This window comes from Plasmodium gallinaceum, assembly GCF_900005855.1.
Source record: "Plasmodium gallinaceum strain 8A genome assembly, contig: PGAL8A_v1_130, whole genome shotgun sequence".
Lineage (NCBI taxonomy): Eukaryota > Apicomplexa > Aconoidasida > Haemosporida > Plasmodiidae > Plasmodium > Plasmodium gallinaceum.
The window spans coordinates 180,940-203,981 of NW_021628289.1; the positions used below are offsets into that span (position 1 = coordinate 180,940).

Here is a 23,042-nt window from a genome sequence, read left to right on the forward strand (position 1 = left end):
CTAGAAATTTAATAATCTTGTTAACAATAAAAAAATTAATTCAAAATTTAATTCGCAGTTCATGTTTTTTTTATAAAAATCATGATATATATGTCATATAAATGGTGTATAAAATTATTTCCTTGCTCTTTATTTTTTAATTTTTAGCCTTTCATATTATTATACATGATATTAATCTTATATATATATATATATATATATATATATATAATAATAATAATAATAATAAATCTTTTTTTGTGTTAAGCAATTCATATATTTTTTACTTTTTGTTTATTTTATTTTTTTTTTTTCTTTATATTCTGAGTGCTTGCACACAGTTTCTTAAATATGCTATTCTTATTACAAAAAATTATATTTTTCTCTTTTATTAACAGTTCATAAAAATGCATAATGTAGAACTGGAAAAAATAAAAAATTGTAATGACAAAAAGGAGGAAGTGCTTACAATTTCGAGATATTTATTAAAAGAATATGGTGATGGTAAAGCAAATAAAAAAGATGTCATGAGAAATTTGAGAAAAAGAATATATAATCACGAAAACTTTGAAGATATTTATAAAAAATTAAAAGAAATTCATGGAAATAGTGGAATATGCACACGACAATGGAAAGAAGGAAGTTTTGCTTTTAAATGCTATAATTGTGAAGGAGATCCTACATGCGCTATATGCGCAAAATGCTTTTTTGCATCAAATCATAAAAATCATATTTACAGATTAACACATACTAGTGGAGGTTGTTGTGACTGTGGGGATACTTCATGGAATATTAAAGGATCTTGTTTTGATCATAGGGGAATAAATGAAGAAAATTTAATTGATAAATGTATATTAAATAGTGTTGTAAAAAATAGGATTAAGGAAGATTTAGAAAACTTAGTGGGTACCTTATTTAAGGAAATTATTTTAAAAGATGGTTATTTTTTATCTCTTGTAAATGCTGATTATATTGAATATGCCTTTGAATTTTTTAAAGATTTAGGTATTACTAGTTATTTATTTAGACAAATAATATGTGAAGTATTTACAGGAGCAAAAATAGATTTCTTAATAAATTTTCATTATTGTTTTTATGGAGGAATTCAAAAATCTTTATACTCTTTATATTTATCTTTATTTGTCCATCCATATTTTAAACAAAGATTTGCCTTCAAGCTAGCTAAGCATTACAGCTTAGTTGTACGTGTAGTTGATGATAGAATATATAATGATAATAATTTAAATGGTTTAAGTGTTCAAGTTCTAACTGTCCCTGAAATAGCATATACTCTAGTTATAAATAACTTTTTAAATGATTTAATAAAACTTATCGAAAATTTTTGCGTATATAACGATTTAACGAAATGTGTTATGCATAAAAATTTTTTGAGATCTGATATTGAAATTATTATTCGCATCTGTGTTGATTTAAAATATTTATTATATCACAATGAAGTAATTAAAATCATACTATTTAATAAATATATAATAAAAAAAATTTTGAATTTGTTAACTCTCTTACACAGAATGAATTCACAAGTACGCTACACTAAAACACACATAATTTATGAAGATTTATCTAGCTCCTATTCTATAACTATTGAAAATTATCTACTTCGTGTATTTGAACCATTATCAAACTTTTGTAAAAGAGAACAAAATGCGAATTTTAGAAATCTATTTTTATTGTATCAACTTACCATAGAAAATATATGTTCACTTAATTTATTTCCTTATAATGATGATTCTGGAGATCAGCATGTAAATAAGAAAAAGAAAAGTAAAAAATATTTAAATAATATTAAAAAAGAAAAGACAAATATATCAATAAATAAAGAAGTAGATATATTTAAAAAAAATGATGAAAATGATAAAATTAATAATAATAATAATAATAATAATAATAATAATAATAATAATAGTGAAATAGATAAAAATATAGCAAATAATGATATACGAAAAAATGAAGAGAAAAATAATGATGATAAAAATAGTACCAACGAAAATAATGATGACAAAAATAGTAATAACAAAAATAATGATAGTAACAAATTTAAGGACGAAAAAAGGAAGAAAAGATTTAAGCATTTAAGATCCTTACATTCTCCATTAGTACGATTTTTTATTATGATTCTAAACTTTGATATTGTCAAACGCTGTATTGATGATATATATTGGTATAAATATATATATTTAAAGAAAATGGAAGAAAACTATAGTAAATTAAAAGGAAATAACAATAATAATGAGAGTAACGTAAAAACTAGCGAAAATGCTAATAGTAGTTTTAGAAATAATAATATTTCTTTTAATGATAATTCAAATAATTCTATATTTATTATAAAAGAATATATAAAAGACTTTTATTCCTTAGAAAAATATAAAATTGAAACAATAAATAAAAGAAAAATATTACAACAAAGGTATGAAGAAGATGGAAATAAAATAAAAATAAAATTATTTAATTACAAACCATTTTTAAATTACTGTGATGATAAAAAAAATACAGGAATAGCCAATTATTTAAAAGAACATAAAAATTTAGAAGAATGTTACTTTAAATGGATTATCAATTCTAACAATTCAAAAGAAAAAGAAAAAGAAAAGGAAAAGGAAAACAATAAAATTATTTTTAGAAGAAGTATACAAGAAAAGAAAGTAAAAGCAAAATGTAAAAATGTCTTTATAGAAAAAAAGGTAAATATTAAAAATTTAGAATTTAATGAATTTTTAGAAATAAAATATGATAAGGAGAAACATCATATATATTTAAATCCATTATATATAGATTTATATATGAGAGATGTATTTGAATTTATGAACTTATTTAAATATAAATTGTTAAAATATATACTTTTTATAAATGTTAATATTTTAACTTTTATTTATGAAATTAAATATGGATATTGGGTAAGAAATGGACCTCAAATGATATTTCAGGTAAATGAATATGAAAATTCTTCTTTTTTTCAAAATGATTTGATAGGAATTCAATTTTCGATGATAATGATGAACATATTACCATTGTATGAAAATCAAAGAGTAAAAATGGATGATGATATTTTAAAGCATTTTAAAAAAATATATAGTGAAAGTTTAAGTACAAATCATATAGAAGACCTAGAACAGTCTAATGATCTATTAAATTTAAATAACAATGAAGTGGATTCTAATGAAAAAGAAATAGATTTAGTAAATACAAATGTAGAGTATGTTGCAAGTTACGATACAAATTCAAAGAATCAGGTTAATATGAATACAGAAGAGTCTTACTATACAAATAAAATAGAATATATAGAAAATCATGATGAATTAATTGAAAATTATAGTAAAATGAATGAAGATATATTAATATATAATAAGAAAAAATTTTATAGTAGTAATGAGGATGATGATTTCCTTCATATATTTTTGGGGAATAGTAGTACTGATGGAGTCAATATTGATAACAATATAAATGATTTTTTATTAACAAAAAATGACAAAAAAATTGATTTTAAATCATTTTATAATTTTTTAAGTAGTTATACAAATAATAAATCAAGTAAAACAATAACGGAATCAAAAATAAAAGAAAAAATTAAATGTGATAGAAGTAGTATATCTGGAGATGATAAAAATAATATGAATAATGATATTATTAATAATAAATTGAATCTTTATAATAATAGTGGAATAAATGAAGAAAATAATAATAATAATACTAATACTAATAATATTAATAGCGATAATAATAATATGAATATTAATAACAATAGCAATAATATGAATAATATTAATAATAATGATAAGGATAGTAATAATATTAGTTATAATAATAATTATGATAACAGGAGTAATGATATAAATAGTTTTTGTAACGATAATAATAATATTGAAAATAATTCCAATAACGATGATAATAATAATTCTAATAGTGATAATAGTGTTAAGGATATTAAAAATGAAAACAATGATTCATTTGATTCTATAAATTATAAAAAATTAGAATGGAATGATTACTTGAAATTATTTATTGATTTAGAAATAAAAAATCCTTTCGTAATTTTATATCAATTAATATTTAAAAATTTTCGAATGAATTTAAATTTAAGAAAATTAAGTGACATTTATTTGGAAATACAAATACATCATATAAAAATGGTATATAGAATATTTAATGATATATATTCTAATAAATTAAATATAGATTCAAGAAAAATAGACCATGTTTTTTATTTTCAATTTTTTTATGATTTACTTATTAGAATATTTAATGAGTTATATTATTTTGAATCTAGTAACATTCCAAGAAAAACCTCATATGAGAAATATAAAGAAAGAGGTAAATATCATGTGAAAAAAATAATGATTCAGTTATTAGCATCAAAAGATTTTCAATATTTTCAATTAGAAGATTTTTTTCCTAAGCAATTTAGGCATCATCCAAGTTTTTATGAACTAGTTAATAAATATGGATACACAACTCATATGCCTAGAAGTAATGTAAATTTGATTAAATTAAATAAAAGTTCGTGGTTTTTATATGATGCTTTTTGGCCTATTTCTCCATATAAAGATTTTCAATCTGCTAATGAAAAATGCATAAAAGAAGAAAATTCTTCTTATATCGGTTGTTCAAGAGAAGAAGACAAGGAATACATGAATTTCTCATTCAGAAAAATTCAAAACTTACTATTTTATACTTTTAAAAATAGTTGCTTAGTTTCTGTACTATTGACTATTTTTATTATTAACGAAGAGTTTCAAAAAAAAATAGAGCTCAAGAGTAAAAATGATATTAAATCTTATAAAAATGAAGAAAACATTACTAATGACAAAAAGAGTAACAGTATAGTATCAGCGCAAAATAATGACACTAATAATTCTCATGTTAATTCTTCTAACAATTTATCTAATCAAAGTGCTTTTTCTGATACTTCTGTTTTAAATGATTTAGATTTATATAATTTATTAAATCAAAACAGTAATAATAATAACGATGATAACAATAGCCATCTTAATACTAACGATAGTAACAATAATAATCAAATGGATTCCAACAATGATAATTTAAATAACAATCAAAATTCAATCAATATTAATAATGTTATAAATCCTTCTAATGCAAATAACGAAATTGTTTTAAGTAATAACAGTAATACTGCAAATAGTAATAACACATATATAATTGTAGATCAAAACGGAGACAATGAAACATTATTTGCTGAAATTTTAATAAACAGAAATCCCAACAATTCTATAAATATGGAAATAGTAAATGTTACAGATAATCATTTAGGTGATGATAATGCTAATAGAAATTACAGGCATTTAAATGCCGATGGATTGTCTGAATTGATTCGAAGTCTAATTAATGACAATAACATTATTAATAATGTAATTGATGAAACACTTTTAAATAATAATTCTAATGTTTCAAATAATGATGATTTAAGAAACGAAGAAACAAGAAATGCTAATAATAACATTTCTTTTGATGAATATTCATCAGGTGATGAATTTAATATAATTGAATCAGAAAATTCGAACACTGTAAGAATAAATTTATTTGGTAGAAGAAATGGATTATATGATTTAAATATAATTTCAGATACGAATGAAATGATTGCTAATCCAAATAATTCTAATCTAAATAATACAATAGATATCTTAATAAAAATAATAAAAATTTTAAGTATTATTATTGATTCTACGCATCCATTTAAAGAATTAAATGGGTTTTATTATTCTAATTGTAAAGATTATTGGGATGAAGATGATGACTTGGATTCATATATGGATTATGATTCTCATTCAGTTAGCGACGAGGAAGAAAAAGAAAAATATAGGAAAAATTCGATTGAAACAAAAAATGATACTATAAATAATAATAATAATAGTATAAATTTATCGTATGAAGAGCTACACAATAAAAAAAAAGATAATGTAGAAATAGAAAATGAAAAAGAAGAAGAATTAAAAATAAATGATGTAAATAATGAATATTATTCTAATTTATCTAAATTAAGCGGTAATAACTCTAAGAATGAAAATAGTAATAATAATAATAATTATTTGAATGATAATAAATTGTACGATAAAATGAAAACATCAAAAGAAAATTCAAGTTTTAATGATGAAGATAATTATATATTTGATAATATAAGCTTGATAAAAAAAATAAATTATAGGAAGCAAAATAATAATTGTAATCCGTTAAATGGAAAAAATCAGTGCATATCAAAAAAAAAGGATAACAAAAATAATAAGAAAAAAGGTTTTTACGTATTAAATAAAATAGCGGTTCATAATTTTATAAGCTGTATTAACAACATAAATGCAAATGAAGATAAATGTTTTTTAAAAGTAAGGAATACAATAATAAGTAGATTAAAAAAAATATTTTCAGAAAATTATGATTGCAAAAATATTAATAATAACAATGAATTTATAGAAATAGCAAAAAAGAAACAACAAGATTTATTGCAAAATATGAAAGAGCAACAAATTAAATTTAGTAAATTTTTGGATGAAGAATTATTGTTAGATGAAAATGAAGTATTAAATGAAGAAGAGGACAAGAAAGATGTCATATGTGAATATGAAAAATTAAAAGAAAAAAATTGTATATGTGTGTTATGTAAAGAAGGAATGTCAAAAAATAATTTATTAGCATATATATGTTTTGCTTCACATACTAATCTTCTAAAAAAAATAATTAAAAAAAATAAAATTTCATTTCCATGCAAATACCCCTCTTTATATACGTGTGGACATTTTATACATACGAATTGTTTGCATAATACAAAAATATTGAAATATAGAAAATTATTTAGTGTAAAAAATGAACCAACATTGTATGAATTTACATGCCCTTTATGTCGTTGTATAGCCAATTGTTTTATTGTTTATATACCTAAAAGATATATATCAGAAAATGACAATTATAGAACTTATGAATGTAATGAAGAAGAATTTTTAATAGATAATTCGAATAAAAATTTATCTGAACTGATAAAGAATTGTGAATATTCAGAAATTAATAAGAAGAAAAAAAAAAATAAAAAAAATTATTCTACTGTACTAGCAAATTCAGAAAAGTGTGAAGTAAATACCAAGGAATCACTAGTTGATTATAGAACTGATATGCACCATAATAAAAGTATTAACAATAAAAGTGAAATAAATTCCCTTTTTGATAACAAAATTGCAGGGAATTATAATTGTGAAAATAAGAATACATTTATAATGGATGACAAATATTTTGCTAATGATTTATATTATAATAAAATTATAAATAAAGAGGAATTATCAAATTACGAAAATAATAATAGTTTAACAAATAATCTTACTGATATGTCTTATAAAAAAGATATGAAAGAGAAAACAGGAAGTAATATTTTTAATGATAATGATTCTTCCAACAATATAAATGATCTTTTTTATAATAATGAAGAGAAAAGTGACTATTCTCAATGTACTTCTTCAACTTCTTTATCTTCTTCTGATTATTCTGTTGATAGTGATATACCACAACAATTTTATTTTAAATATAATCATAAAAAAAATAAAATGAATAAAAAAAAAAATTTGTTTCAAAGTGATAATAATGATTTGGTTATAAATAATGTGAATAATCACAAAATATATAATTTTTTTGATGAGGATAAAAAAAATGAAGATATTTTTAATTTGAACTTTCATAACTTAATAAATAAATCTTTATTAAAAAACCTCTTGTCCTTTAATAATTATGAACACAATAAAAAAATCATATTACGTGAAATATACTTAAATGAAAATAATATATATGATAAACTGTATAATAAAAAGGAGGAATATTATGAACAGTCCTTAAATAATTTTCACTTCGGAGAAATAGAAAAGGAAACAAAAAATGTTAATATAGATAACGAAAAAGAAGTATCATTAAATTTACAAAAAAAAAAAAAAAAAGGAGGAAGTGAACTTTACTTGTACAAAAATACTTTTAATTATTTAAATAAAGATTTTACCTTTACATATAGAAATTCAAATTTCTTCTATAGATATAAAAATGGATTTTTATCTTATTATGTAAGTGTACCTTTAAAATATATTAAAGAAATAGAATTTTTTATGATACAAAATAAAACGTATAGTTATATAGGAAAAAATAAATATAAGAAATTTTATTTTTCTTCAATAGTAAATAAGAATAATATAGAAAAAGAATCTAACGAATCAAATGAAGTTAATAACGTAATATTAAACTATGAAATTAACAAAATCCTTTTAGATTACATTAAAAATAATTTTAACCATGAAGAAATTAATGCAGAAAATATTATTGAAAAATATAAAATATCAAATAAGAACAAAAGATTAACAAACAATAATAATAGTGAAGTGAATGATGAAAAGGAAAAAGGTGATTTATTTGAAGAATTGAATGAACAAAAAGATAAAAAATTGAAAACAAATTTTGAAACATATATAAATGAAAATAATAAATTGCAGACATCATCCTTAAAATATCCAGAGTGTTATCCTAATAATAATTCAGGAAGTGATGCAAATGACTTCGACAGTGTATATAGCAATTTAAGTAAAAATGGTGAAACTAAGGATAATTTATATAATTATTTTGATAATGATAATAATAAGAAGGAAAGAAGCAATAGTGATGTTATTGATAACTTGGATAATAATAATAATTGTGATAGAAACTATCCACTTATTGATAATATAAAAAACGATAACAACAATGTGGATTCTATTTGTAAATCTTATAATAGCTCCGATAAAATTCATAATAGTTTCATAGATGAATTAAATTCTGTTAGTTTAAAGGAAAAGAAGAAACTAAAATATAGAAAAGATAAAGAAAATGATATTAGTAATAATAATATTAAATTTCAATATCTCTGTAATACGGATGATTTAAAAGATCATAATATATCAATGAAAACATGGTTTTCTGTTGATATATATGAGGGAATTATAAGTACTAATAAAAATATATATGAAATATATAATAAAACAGTACATAAACAAAATTTTGATTCTATTTTTGATATGAAGGCATTAAGGCAATCAATTATACTCTTAGGTGGTATAACTGAGATATCATGGAGAATATTCCATCAAGATCAAACAACTTTTTCCACTATACTTCATCATTCTGAAAGTTACAAGAAATTAATTGATTTTAATTATTCTACAAAAGTAGAAGATAATGATGAAGATGTAGATATAAAGGGCATAAGTGTAAATGATATTCTGAAAATTTACAGAAAATTAGACATATATCCTGATTTTCTTTTTAATAATAGTAATATAGGTTTCATTAATAAAAAGGATTTAAGTTTTATTAATAAAAAAGATTTAATTTTGATGAATAAAAAAGATTCTGGAAGAAATGGAAGGGGAAAAAATAATAAAAGCCCTCATTTAACATCTAGTGAAACCAACAATGAAATTTTTTTAAAAAAAAAAAAACATAATAAAAGTGATATACTAAATATAAAATATTGGAGAAATATAAATACAGCGGTAGAAATGCATAAAATATATTGGATATTATATAATGAAATATTAATTAATATATTTTATAAAAATATAAATTATATATCATGTAATAATATGATAGAAACATTAGTTCGAAACCTTTTTTTATATAAACATGAATTGAATATTGTTAGAGAAGAAAAAATATCGAATTTATTTAATTTACAATTATGGAAAAATATGTACAAAATTTCTTTTTATTATGTTTATCCATATAGATTTACATTTAATAAATATAAAAAATTTTTCGATAAGATAAAACAAATTCATTTTTTAAATAAATTGGCTTTTATTCCATTATCGGTTGATATCTTAAAATTATTTATGAATTTTTTTTTGAATCAATTTTTAACTACTCCAGGTTCTATTCAGCATTTCATCTCTATTTCCCTAATAATTATAAGTTTTCAAATTATGAATGAAATATTTATAAAAGAAATTTCTAAATCTTATGTTCGTTTCATTTTTGAAGAGCATATTTACGATAAAATGAAGAAAAATTTTGATAATATTTTTAAACATATATATATAAGTATTGAAAATTCAAATTACTCAATAAATTTAAAAGAAGATGCAAATAACCTTGATGAAAATATCCCAACAGAAAAAAAACAACACTTACTTACTAATTATCTTAATAATTGTGATAAGAAAAATTTAAATTTTCATGAATCATTTCATATATTTATTTTTGAAAATTTTGTACTAGAAAATAATGATGGAATTTTAAAAACACAAGAGGATAAACAAAATAATGATATATCACTATTAGAAGATTTAACAAAAAATAACCTTTTTGAAAATATAGATAAAACATCTAATGATGTTTTTAATGACGAAGTTAAAGAAAAATTAAATGATGAATACAATAATCCAAAAAATTCATTTAATGATAATATTAATATAATAAATAAAATAAATTCTTTTTCTTTATTTAAAAAAATTCAGAATTTGTCCTATTATTTCAGCAATTCTGAAATAAGTGATTTACGAAATATTATTTCAGAAAATAAGTTTCTTTCGTGTCATAAAAATAATACATCAGATATGGTAAAGAATAGTACAAATATGCAATCCTATGAATTTTGTGAAAAAATACATACTAAAAACAAAAGAATAAATGAGAATATAAATATTGAAGATGAAACCTTAAAAAGAAAAAATAATAAAAAAAAAAAATTATTTGTTATATATGAAACCATGAATAAATTAATAGAGTTAAAAAAATTTAAGAAAGATACACAAAAAATGATGCTCCTTATGTGTGAGGTAAATGATGAATATATGAAATATGTATACTATAATGGCTATTTGCCCATTAATATCTATCTTAGTACAAATTTTTTAAAATATGAGAATTATTTTAACAACTATTATTCGTTTTTATATAATAAAAAAAAGAACGGTAAATGGGGAAGTTTTCATGTTTTGTATTCAGAGAAATTATTAAATAATATGAAAAAAGGAAGCAATAATTTTATTAAAAGTAAAAATGTAATGAAAAGAGATTATAATTTTATTATTAATAATAATGCTTACGTAAATTCTGTATTAGAAAAAAAGGATAAACATAATTCTTTTTCATCCGATTTCATAGATGATGAGAAAGATTTTCATCAAAAGCAAAATAGAATAGATGATAATATAGAATACTCTTCAAATGATATAGTTAATTATGAAGAAAAATATAATTCATCGACAAATTTTAATAACGATTGTTACAAAAACGAAATAAATAAAGATAATAATATGTTGAATTTTTCCAATACATTTTATGAAAAATATATTAATATAAATAAAGGTGACAAACTGAATAATTATAAAGAAAAAGAACAAGACAAAAAGGATAATATAAATAAAAAAGAAAAAATAACCATTATAGGAAAACAAAAAAACATGCCAAAAAATGAGAAAGTATCTAATGAATTAAACCTATTTAAATATAAATTATATAATATTTCCAATGAAGAAATTAACGATTTTTATCTAATGAATGATACATATGATACATTTTTATCCATAATACGTGATGAAAATTTAGAATATAAGAATACAAATATTCTCAATTTGTTAAAATGTAAGTATGAAAGTGTTCCTTTTACAAATCACTTGTTTTATATATATAATTTTTATTCTATTTTGTTTAAATTAAAAGAAATAAAACACATACATGATAAAAAAGAAGAAAGTTTAGATTTATATACAGATGATTTATTACTATCTTCCGTAGATGATAAAATCTATGAAAAAGTTGAAAATATTAATTTTTCTGATGCTAGTTTCAATAGTAATGAATCAATAAGAGTTTCAGAAAAAGAAAATGAGAATCATAATAATGATGAAAATGAAAATTTTTATGAAGGTATGTATTCTTCTTTAGGTATTTTAAATGAAATTTTAGATGTAGGAGAATTAATTAAAGATATGAAAAGAACTAAAAAGTGGAATAAAAAAAGTAATAAAAATAAATATGCGGATCAATTCTTTATAAACATCTTTAATAGAATGTTGCAAAAAATTAAAAGTAAAACTTCTGATGATAAATCAGAAGCAGCATATAATAACAGCAACAATGTTAATAATCAAGTTATGGTGGATAATAAAAAAAAAGATAGAAAAAAAAAAAGTGTCCCTTCTAATTTGTTTGTAGATCCACATGATTTAAAACAAATAGATATTTCAGAAAGTCTTAAGAAAATTAATAATATAAATAAAACGAAAGTAACAAATATAGGAGAGAAAAATAACTCAGAAGAGTTAAAAAATGATGATAATATTAATGAATGTGAATATAATACATATACATCTTCAGAAAATACTCATGAACTTTCTAATTTCTTATCATATTGTGATGAAAATAATTCTTCTAGTGATATGGATAAACCAAGAGCAAAAAAGAAAAATAACTTAGATAATATATTTATGAAAAACTCTTTTAGTAGTTCTGATGATCTTGTATCTAATAAATCTAATAAAAATACGGAGAGATATAAAACAAGCAATTTCAGTTTTTTAAAATTTAAAGATGCAAATAAGATTCAACGTTACCATATGCTATTAAGAAAAAAAGGATTAAGTAGGATTTTTTTTTATAACATAAGAAAATTATATAATTATGTATATAATTTACATGATTTCATTCCTCTTTACCTTATACAAAATATATTGTTACACTTTCAAAGTAGTTATAAAAATGTGAATGACTATTATTATTATGATGAAGATGATAATTTTTCTAAAAGTTCAAATGAAGAAAGTGAATATGAATATACAAAATATTCAAAAGATTTTTTTAATACTGAAAAATGGAAAAAATTATATACTAAATATAAGGATAGGATAAATAATGAATTAAATTATAATGGAAAAAATAAATCAAATTTAAATATATCTGACAAAGAGGATTCATATCGAGAAGCAAACAGTTGTAACAATGATTATATTAATAATAGTGACTATTTTAATACTTGCTATTCTTTTGATAATGAAAAAAATAAAGCATATGTAGATATGAGTACAAAAAAACAAAGAAATAATTCTTTTTCAAACAGTAATTTAAATTATAATGATAATAAAAAAAGTTGTGAAAATTTAAAAAACATAAGTAAGGAAAATGAAGAAAATATTACAAAAAATGAAAACATTTCAAATAAAAAGCTTATAAATAACACATATGAATATAATCAAAATATTAAAAAGGATAATATGTGTAAAGATGGTTTCATCAATATTGAAGAAAAAGGTAATAGCAAATTGTCCTATTCAGTTAATAAAAAAATAAAAACAAAACATAATAATTATAACTCAGATTCATTTATGAGTTGTGTTAGTACAAATGATGAAAATAAAATGAATAAAAATATGGATTATAATAAAAAGTCAAAAAAAGAAAAGGAAAGAAAAAGGAAATATAATAATATAAAAAGAGAAAGAAAGAATATAAATCCTAAAGATTTTCAAAAAGGAGTACAAGATATGCTAAATATTAAGAAAGTATTTTTTATATTTTATAATTATTTAAAAAATAATAATTTTATAGATAAAAAAAATTCCTGTAAAAAGTTATATAAAAAATTTTTAAAAAAGTATTTAAAATCAGCTAATATTTATTTACAATTTGTTGCATATATAATTTTTTCTATATATGAGTATAATTCTTTGGCCAAAAAATATTTGGATTACATTCATCTTTATAGTGATATTAATAAATACAACATATTTTTACATATATTAAATATTGATGATCAGTTTGATAAAATATATGTGTATCAGACATTGCAATTAATATTTCATCCTTATTTTTATTTAATGTATCAATTATATAAATATTTAAAAATAGATGCATCTCCAATATCGTTACATGATTTTTATGAAAATTCAGAACAATTTATTTCATCTAATTCTTTATTTCAACCAAGTCAAAATTATTTTACTTTAATAAAAAAACATTTTAAAAGAAAATGTGTAAGTTGTAACAAATCTCCAAAAAAAATACTTATCTGCTTATACTGTGGTTCAACTATATGCTTACATGAAAGTGATGATGCAACAGGCCCATTATCACAAACAATTAGTAAATGTGTTTATCATACTACTATATGTGGTGGAGATCAATGCTTATATTTATGTTTAAACACATCATCAGTAAAAAAAAAAAAAAAAAAAATACAATATTACTTTTTTTTTTTTTTTATTAATATTAAGGATAATTAAATTTTCTCATATATAATTATTTTATTTTTTTACTTGTATATATATATATATATATATATATATATATATATATATATATATATTTATTTATTTATTTATTTTTCCTATTAGGTATTATTTACAAGTGAAAACAGATTTGATTTCATGAGTGGACCATATGTTGATAAAAACGGTGATGTTGATCATCATTTAAAAAGAGGGAAAAATCTTTATATGTCTCAACATAAATTAAATAAAATATTTGATATTATTATTAATTCTGCAGTTGGTAATTATATAAAAACCATATAAAATATTTTTATTTATCACATTCTTATTTTTTTTTTTTTAAATGTTTATTCACTCCATTAAAATATATATGTGTAAATTTAATATTTTGTTATACATTTATTTTATTTTTTTTTTTTTTCCGTAGATGTTGAAATATATAAACAAACTTTGAAGTCTGAATGATTTCATATAAAGATGATACTTTTTATATATCCATTTTAATTACTAAATTGTTTTTTCTTTTTTATAAATTTTTTTTTTTTCTTTTAAAGGATTGTATTTAAATGCCAAATTAAATTTCTTAGAAATTATGTTTTTTTTTTTTTAATTTTTAAATATTCATGATCGTTAAAAATACTAACAAAAATTAAAGAAACATCATAATTAAACATTTTTTATAACTCATCAATGGAGATCCAAACTAAATAATCAATAAAGAAGCATATTCTTCTTAATAGGAGCTTTATCTATATAAATTATATCCTATATATAATAATTGAAAATTTAAAAGATTTTTATTACCTTAATATTATACATTTATAGAACAATTTTTTTTTTTTTTTCCACTTTTTTTTTTTTTTTTTGGTAAAGAAGATACACAATAGAAATGTATGAAATAATAAAATATATAAAATATAAAATTTCACTAAATATAAATATATTCCAAAAAACTTTTTAGAATTTTACTATATTTTTTAATACTTTTTGCATAAATGAAATATGTATTGTTTTTTTTAAATTGTATTCATATATGAATTTATATTTATTTTATTTTTATTTTTTTTTATATATTTTCTCTAGATAATATATAAACACGCATAAATCTTTTTTTAATATTTATAAAAAACAATGAAGCTTATCTATAGATTTATCAACATTTATTATTAATGTATTTAAAATAAACAAATGTATAAATATATGCAGATTTTATATCCTTTATATTTTTCTAATTTATTTGTAAATTTTATATTTATAAACTAACTTTAAGATAATTTTTAATCTACACATAATTTTTTTTTTTAAAAACAATATAACGTTAAAAGATTTCCAATAATTATATTTTTTAAAATAAAGTTATCATACTTTTTTATGTATTTTTATTTAACTTATTTTTAATTTTTTTCTTTTTTTTTTTTTTTAGTAAAAAAAAATGACTAAATATATATATACCCTGGATGGAGGAAAAATATCTGAACTCGAAAGATTAGGTTTTAATAATTTTGATTTTTTATCATATGATGATAATGAAAGTGATATAACAAAAAATGAAATGAAAAAAATATTAGAAAACATTCATTTAAGTTATTTTCTTGCCGGATGTAACATTATTAACACTAATACATTTCAAGTTAATTTGCATAGTTTAAAAGAGAAAAATATTAGTGTAGAAAAAGGTGAAGACATATTAAATACGTATATAGATATTGCATATAACAGTTTACAAAAATATAATGAGATAAAAAGAAATAGAGAATTTCTGTTGGACTTTTCTAAATGTAAAAATGATTCTATATATGAACATTTAGAAAATTTTAAAAATATTAGAAAAAAATTAAACATTTTACATGAGAATGATATGTTTAACACAAACATTTATTTAGATGAATTAAAATTACAAAATACAAATGTGAAAAAAATAAAAAAATTAGAAAGAAACAAAAATAATTATATTGCTTTTTCTAATGGATGCTATAGTTCTGCCTTTCGAGATTTTAGTGAATATTCAGGCGTTTTTCATAAAAATAAGGAAAATTTAAAAGACAAAGAGTTAGCTAGTCTGAAAAAGAATAACAAGAAAAAATTAGGAAAAATGAAAATCAAGAATAATAATAAATATATTGAAAATTTATTAAAAAAAAATATTAAACCTTATAAAAATTACGATATAAAATTAAAACTATATGGAAATATTCCTTTTAACTCAAAACAAAGTAATATAGAAATGATACCAAGAACTACAAGGAATAATAAAAATAGTTATGTGTTTTCACCAAATGTGAAATTATTTAATTATGGATTAGAATATTATATAGATGTATCAGATGAAGAAATTATATCTAACTGCAAATTTAAGTTAGGTTCTTTTTCTAAAAATTCAGATAAACTAAACTTTTTTTCTTTAACAACTTGTTCTAATATAAGAGAAGTGATAACTTTTTATAATTATATTAAATATTACGGAAGCACCTTTAATAACAATGTAATTATAAACTTTTTCTGCAATAGTTCTAAATATATTGGATGTTCTGATTATTCTTTTTTTGATTTTGTTTCATTATTATTATATTTAGATTCTTATAATAAATATATAAAGGCAATCGGATTAAATTGTGTTAACATAGAATATGTTTATGATTTATTTTTTCCTTTTAAAAAATATGTATGCCAATATAATAATATCAATGTTGATTTATATAAAAGTGAAAATTCTCAAATGAATTCTATAGTTAAAAGTATTATGAATGACTTAAAAAAAAATCGGTATGTTAATGATGTCAATTTTTTTTGCTCTCCAAATAAATCTTTAAAAAATGTATTTTTTGATGATGCTAATAAAAAAGTTGATTTTCAAAACTCATCAAAAAAAAGTAATCACATTTATAATTTTATTGAAGAATGGATGAAAGTAAACATTAATGGTTTTGGTGGTTGTTGCTTTTACAATCCTTATGATATTTCTCTAATCGATTATAAATTAAAACAACTTTCATAATGTTGAATCTTCAACTAACTAATTTTTATCTCAAGATAATTTCTTTCCTACTTATTTTAAATCAAAATGTATTTTTTCTTATTTTAATTTAATTAATATTTCTATAAAAAAAAAAAAAAAAATTAATTGAGAATACTTAAATAAATAAAAGAATAATAATATTATTAATAAAAATACTAAATAAAATATATAATATTTATCTTCGTTATTTAAAAGAAGATATATATATTCATTAAAAATTTTGTTTTTATAAAATATGAATTAAATTTTTTTTTTTTTTTTTTTTAAAAATACATAACGAAAAAAAAAAAAAAAAAAAAATAAAAAAATAAAATAAAATATATTTATTTCTTTATATACATTGTAATGAATTGTTTTTCTTTTTTTTTTAATTTTTTTTTTTTTTTATTGTTCTTCTTCACTATCCGTAATATCGGAATCGGAATCATAGAAATTGTCTTTTGGATTATTATTTTCTTCTTGAATTTTTTGATAAAACTTTTTATATATATTATTTTCTTCTTTAATTTCATAAAGATTAGTTTTATTGTTATATATGTATTCAACTGATTTTTTTAAATTTTTTTTAGCTACTTCTCTCTTTAATGTAAAAATAGGTTTTTCTGTTTTTATTTCTCCTTTATAATTTATAAGCAAATTATCACATTTGTACATATGTCTATATTTATATTTGCAAAACCAAGCACATAAGCATCTATTATATATTTTTATACAATTATCATTACAAATATTACATTCACATATATTAAAATCCTGACTTTCTTTCATCTTATTTATAATTCTATTTTCAATTCTCCTCAAACCAACACATAACAAGAATCTTCCACCATTTCTCCAATCTAAAGGATATCGTGGAATTAAACTTGTAGGAATCTATGAAAATACATAAAAATATTTAAGAATATATATTTTTTTATTAAAAAAAAAAAAAAAAAATTAAAATTTATTAATACTTTTGTTGTAGGATAAACAGGATCATACAAAGATTTACCATGCTGATGATTTCCTAAAAAAGAGATAATTAAAAAAAAAATAACATGTTAAAAATTTGTGTGTTACAATATATATATATATATATATATTTTTAAACCTCTATATCCAATAGGTCTTCTTCCTGTTGGAGCTTTTGGCAATTTCGCTTTTAAAATATCCAACTTTTTAGACATTTTTTAAAAAATTTGATATTTTTCTTTCAATTTCACCTTTTTTTTTGTATCATAAACTTCATAAATTTATTATACAACATAAATATTATTTTAATATCTATATTTTTTTCATTATAAAGTACAAATTAATATAAAAAAAAATAGTTAATCTTTAATTTCTATTCATAAAATTTAGTCTATTCTTATGTTCTGATTTTTATAAAAACAATAGTAAAAACTTTATGTAATAAATTTAAAGAAATAATAATATTTTTTTTTTTTTTTTTTTAAATAATTTAATATTTCATTGTTTTCAATTTTAAAAAGTAATATAAATGGGTGCAATGGTTTTAATAAATCATTTTATAAAAAATTCTTGCAAATAAAAAAAAAAAAAATTAATTCTCTTTTTTTTTTTTTTTTATTGTAAAATTTATAACAAAAATGATATATTTATATATATATATATATATATATATATATATATATATATATATATATATATATATATATATATATATATATATGTAAATAGTTTTTTTCTTTTTCACTTGTAAAAACTTCCTAATTTCTTTTACTTTTTTTTTTTTTTTTTTTTTTCATATTTTTCTTTTTATTATTTCATTATATAAATATTCATAAAATTTCTATTTAATCATTAATATAATTTTTTCAAGACATATTTAAGAAAAAAAAGGTATTAATTCATTTTTCCATTTTTGTACCTTATAAGAATATAAACTTTTTTTTTTAATTTTGTGTATGTAAATTATATTATACTTTAATATAAAATACATAAAAATTTATACCTTTTAAATATTAATTTTTATAAATTTATACTTTTATTTCATTTATGAAATTATTCTCATTATGTAAAATTATAATATTTTTAAAGTATGAGAATTTATCCTAATGCTAAAAATACATATATATAAATATATATAATATTTATTTTTGTGAATTTTTTTCTTTCTATAATTTAAAGAATAATGTAGAAATCTCTATAAAACAACGTGTTAATTTTAATTAAAATATTTGAAATGATTCTACATCAGAAATTATTTTTGTCAAATTATTTGAATTAATTTATTTGTAATATTTTCACAATTTATATTTTTAATTTTTTATTTTATTATATATTTTTTTTTTAATATTATTCAATAAATTACATTGAAAAATTATAATAAAATAGATTAAAAATATGTTATAAAAATATTAGGTATGAAAAAGTTCATAATATTTTACTTTTTTTTTTTTTTTTTTTTTTTTTTTTTTTATGGCAACTAAAAAGAGTGTAATTAAATTTATGAATTTTTTGCTTATTCTATTTTTTTTTTTTAAAAAATTTTTTTTTTTTTTTTTTTTTTTTTTTTTTTAATTTTTTATTTTAAAATAATATTATTAAAAATTTATTTTTTTTTTTTTTTTTTTTGGAATATCATTTTATATAATTAATATGAGTAAAATTGAATGGAATATCAAAGATTTATTTGAAAAAGACAAAAATAATAATGAAAATAAAAAAAAAATAAATAAATGTAATAAAGAGATGTATAATGAAGAAACATACAATAACGAGTCATACTTTTTTAATGAAAATGATTGTGAGAGATATTTGGAAAAAAAAACAAATCAAACTTTAGAAAATAATCATTATTTTATATTTAAAAGAAATAGAAACAGTTTAAATGAAAGTAATACATTAAATAATAGATTAAATAAACAAATAAATCAGAAAGAAGATAATAGATTAATTATGAAACGAAACAATAATTTAGATAAAAATAATGATTCTTATATAGATAGTAATAATGACGGAAATTCTAATAAATCTAGTAGTCTTAATAAAGAAACAAAACCAAGCAGACTTATATGGAAATGTGTAAAAAATGTTTATACTTCCTTTACATCTGCTGTAAAGAAAAATATTTTTATCTACGATAAGAATTTAGAGAGTGATAATATTTCAAAAGAGAAATCAATTTCTAATAACTCTAGATTAATTGACAAAAAACAAAAAAACAAAAAACATAAAGATATTCTGTTTAACGAATCTTCTATATTTTTAAAAAAAAAAAATGATTTTCTATCAGATGAATATATGAATAAAAATGTATCTTATGATAATAAAATAATTAAAGAGAAAAACTTAAAAAATGGGATATTAATTGGAAATAATAAAAATAAAAATGATGAATTAGAAGAAAAAGATAAAAATAAGAAAATAAAAAACTGTTATGATTTCTTAGAAGGAGATATAAAAAACTTATTTGCAAGTTATGATTATGAAAAAGTTGAATATTCAAATGATAATATTAGAATCAGTAAACAAGATATTCAAAGAAAACATAACAATTGCAAAAACAAAAATAAAAACAATATCCATATGCATAATGTTAAACGATATAATAGCAGCTATAATGATTCATCTAATTTGAGCTCGTATGAATATAATTTCAATAAATTTAATAAAGATGATAAGTTGTCACGTGATCATTTAGAATCTAATTTAAAATTCAAAAAAAAAGAAGTTCATAATATAATATCAAATAGTTATAGTAAACATTCGTTACATAATTTGTATAATTCTGATATAAATTCTAACGAATGTTTTTTTCTTCAATCATCAGGAGATGAAAATATAAACAAAAATGAAATTGATTATTTTATTACAGAAAAAAAAAATGAAAGTAATAATAGTGATAGTAATAGTACAAAAAATAATAAAAAGAAAGATTATCATAATATGCATTACAAAGATAATGTATTCAAAATGCATCTTCATGTTAACAATAAAAAATATAGTAGTAATGATAGTGATAGAAGTTTTAGTAATAGTAATGATAAGTGTGTCACAAAGAGAAGAGGTAAGAAAATTAGTAATATTAACGATCAATATTTTACAAAAAAAGAAAACAGAGAAGTAGAAAAGATGATAAAACATGCAAATGAACAAGATGAAAAGAACAAGAATTTCGAAGAATTATATTATGATAATATTTTTAAAAATAAAAATAAAAAAAATTCCTCTACAGAGAAAAATTGTAGTTGGTCAAAAAATTCACGAAATACATTCAGTAATAAAAAATATACAAAAGATGAAGTAATAAATATTACCGATAATGAAGAAGAGTATACATATAATGAATTATATAGTAACGATGATATTTTAGAAAATGAAAATAAATGTCTAAAAAATAAAGGAAAAGATAATGATTACGGAAATATAGAAATTTATAATAGTTTCATTAAAAATAATGAAGAAATTAAAAAAATGAGGAATGAATATAAATCGTTAATACAATTAATAGATACATTTATTGATGAAAGTTTAAATGGAAACTGTTTATCTAATTCTATAATTAACAAACAAAAAACCTATAAAAATGAACAAGAAAAAAAACATATTATAAACAAGGAATTTAATAAAGATGAAGAATCTATGAAAGTTATAGATGGGGTATATGGAGATAATAAAAATAAGTATATTATTTTAAAATATGATGAAGATTCGTTAATTGAAGCATTAGAAAAGTTACGAATTGATAAAGAGAAGAAAAAAGCGGAAGAAAAAGAAGAGGAAGAAAAGAAAAAAAAAATTACAAAAATAGACAAAAGTGTATTTTATAAATGTTATAAAAAGGATCAACATGAAACAGCAATATTTATATTGAGTGAAAAAAATGAAAATAAAGTATTAATTGAAAAATTTAATGTTCCTCTTTTATATTCTCAAATAAAATGTCTAATAGATACAAGATGGTTAAATGATGAAGTTATTAATTTTTATTTAAGTATGTTACAAGAATATAATGAACAACAATTTAAAAATAATTCATCATATTTTCCAAAAATTTTTACTTTTAGTACCTTTTTTTTTCTATCATTAAGTTCAAATGGATGTTACAATTATTGTAAAGTTTCAAGATGGACTAAAAGAAAAAAGGTTGATATTTTTTCATTTGATTTAATTCTTATTCCATTACATATAGGTGGAAATCATTGGACACTAGGAGCTATTAATATAAAAGATAAAAAAATTAAATTATATGATTCTTTAAATATGCCAAATAAAAAATTTTTTGAATACATAAGAAGGTATATCATCGATGAAGCAAAAGATAAAAAGAAAATTGATATCGATATTTCTACATGGAAATACAATAAAGACGGAAATTCTGAAGTAGTTTTAAAAAAAAAAAAAATAATATTGTTAAATAGATATTTATAAAAATATATTTTATATATATATATGAATAAAAAATTACTTTATAAATATTTCTGAAAATAAAATTTTTAATTTTTGTAGATGGGAATACCATATCAAGAAAATGGATATGATTGTGGTGTATTTACATGCATGTTTGCAAAATGTTTAAGTTTTAACAGAGAATTTGATTTTACTCAAAATGATATAAAAGAGATACGATTAAAAATGGTATAACAAAAATAAATATTCATATATATTTAGAGAAAAAAAAATATATATTTAAAATATATTAATTTAAAAATACTATCTTTTATAAATTGCAAAATTATAATTTATTTTATTTTTTTATTTTTTTTTAACTAAAGTATATTTAAATTATTATATTATTTATTTCTTTTTTTTTTTAATTAATAGGTTTATGAAATATCACAAGGTTATTTAACATTCTGATTAATTAT

At 19.0% G+C, this 23,042-nt stretch overlaps 4 protein-coding genes across 4 annotated transcripts; 3 read left to right on the forward strand and 1 right to left on the reverse strand.

Annotated features, from left to right (window-relative positions):
* Positions 1-386: 386 nt before the first annotated feature.
* AARP1 (asparagine and aspartate rich protein 1, putative) lies at positions 387-14,678 on the forward strand (the record flags this gene model as incomplete). The annotated part of the gene is made up of 3 exons (XM_028673308.1): positions 387-14,156; positions 14,337-14,493; positions 14,641-14,678. 3 exons carry the CDS (start codon positions 387-389, stop codon positions 14,676-14,678), a joined length of 13,965 nt encoding a protein of 4,654 aa, XP_028529775.1.
* Positions 14,679-15,645: 967 nt separating this feature from the next.
* PGAL8A_00455300 (homocysteine S-methyltransferase, putative) lies at positions 15,646-17,208 on the forward strand (the record flags this gene model as incomplete). The annotated part of the gene is made up of 1 exon (XM_028673312.1): positions 15,646-17,208. One exon carries the CDS (start codon positions 15,646-15,648, stop codon positions 17,206-17,208), a length of 1,563 nt encoding a protein of 520 aa, XP_028529776.1.
* Positions 17,209-17,613: 405 nt separating this feature from the next.
* Positions 17,614-18,395, reverse strand: PGAL8A_00455400 (conserved Plasmodium protein, unknown function; the record flags this gene model as incomplete). The annotated part of the gene is made up of 3 exons (XM_028673313.1): positions 17,614-18,102; positions 18,183-18,235; positions 18,320-18,395. 3 exons carry the CDS (start codon positions 18,393-18,395, stop codon positions 17,614-17,616), a joined length of 618 nt encoding a protein of 205 aa, XP_028529777.1.
* Positions 18,396-19,830: 1,435 nt separating this feature from the next.
* On the forward strand, positions 19,831-23,034 carry SENP1 (sentrin-specific protease 1, putative; the record flags this gene model as incomplete). The annotated part of the gene is made up of 3 exons (XM_028673314.1): positions 19,831-22,557; positions 22,684-22,812; positions 22,999-23,034. The coding sequence occupies 3 exons, from the start codon at positions 19,831-19,833 to the stop codon at positions 23,032-23,034; spliced, it is 2,892 nt and encodes a 963-aa protein (XP_028529778.1).
* Between the last annotated feature and the right edge of the window lie 8 nt (positions 23,035-23,042).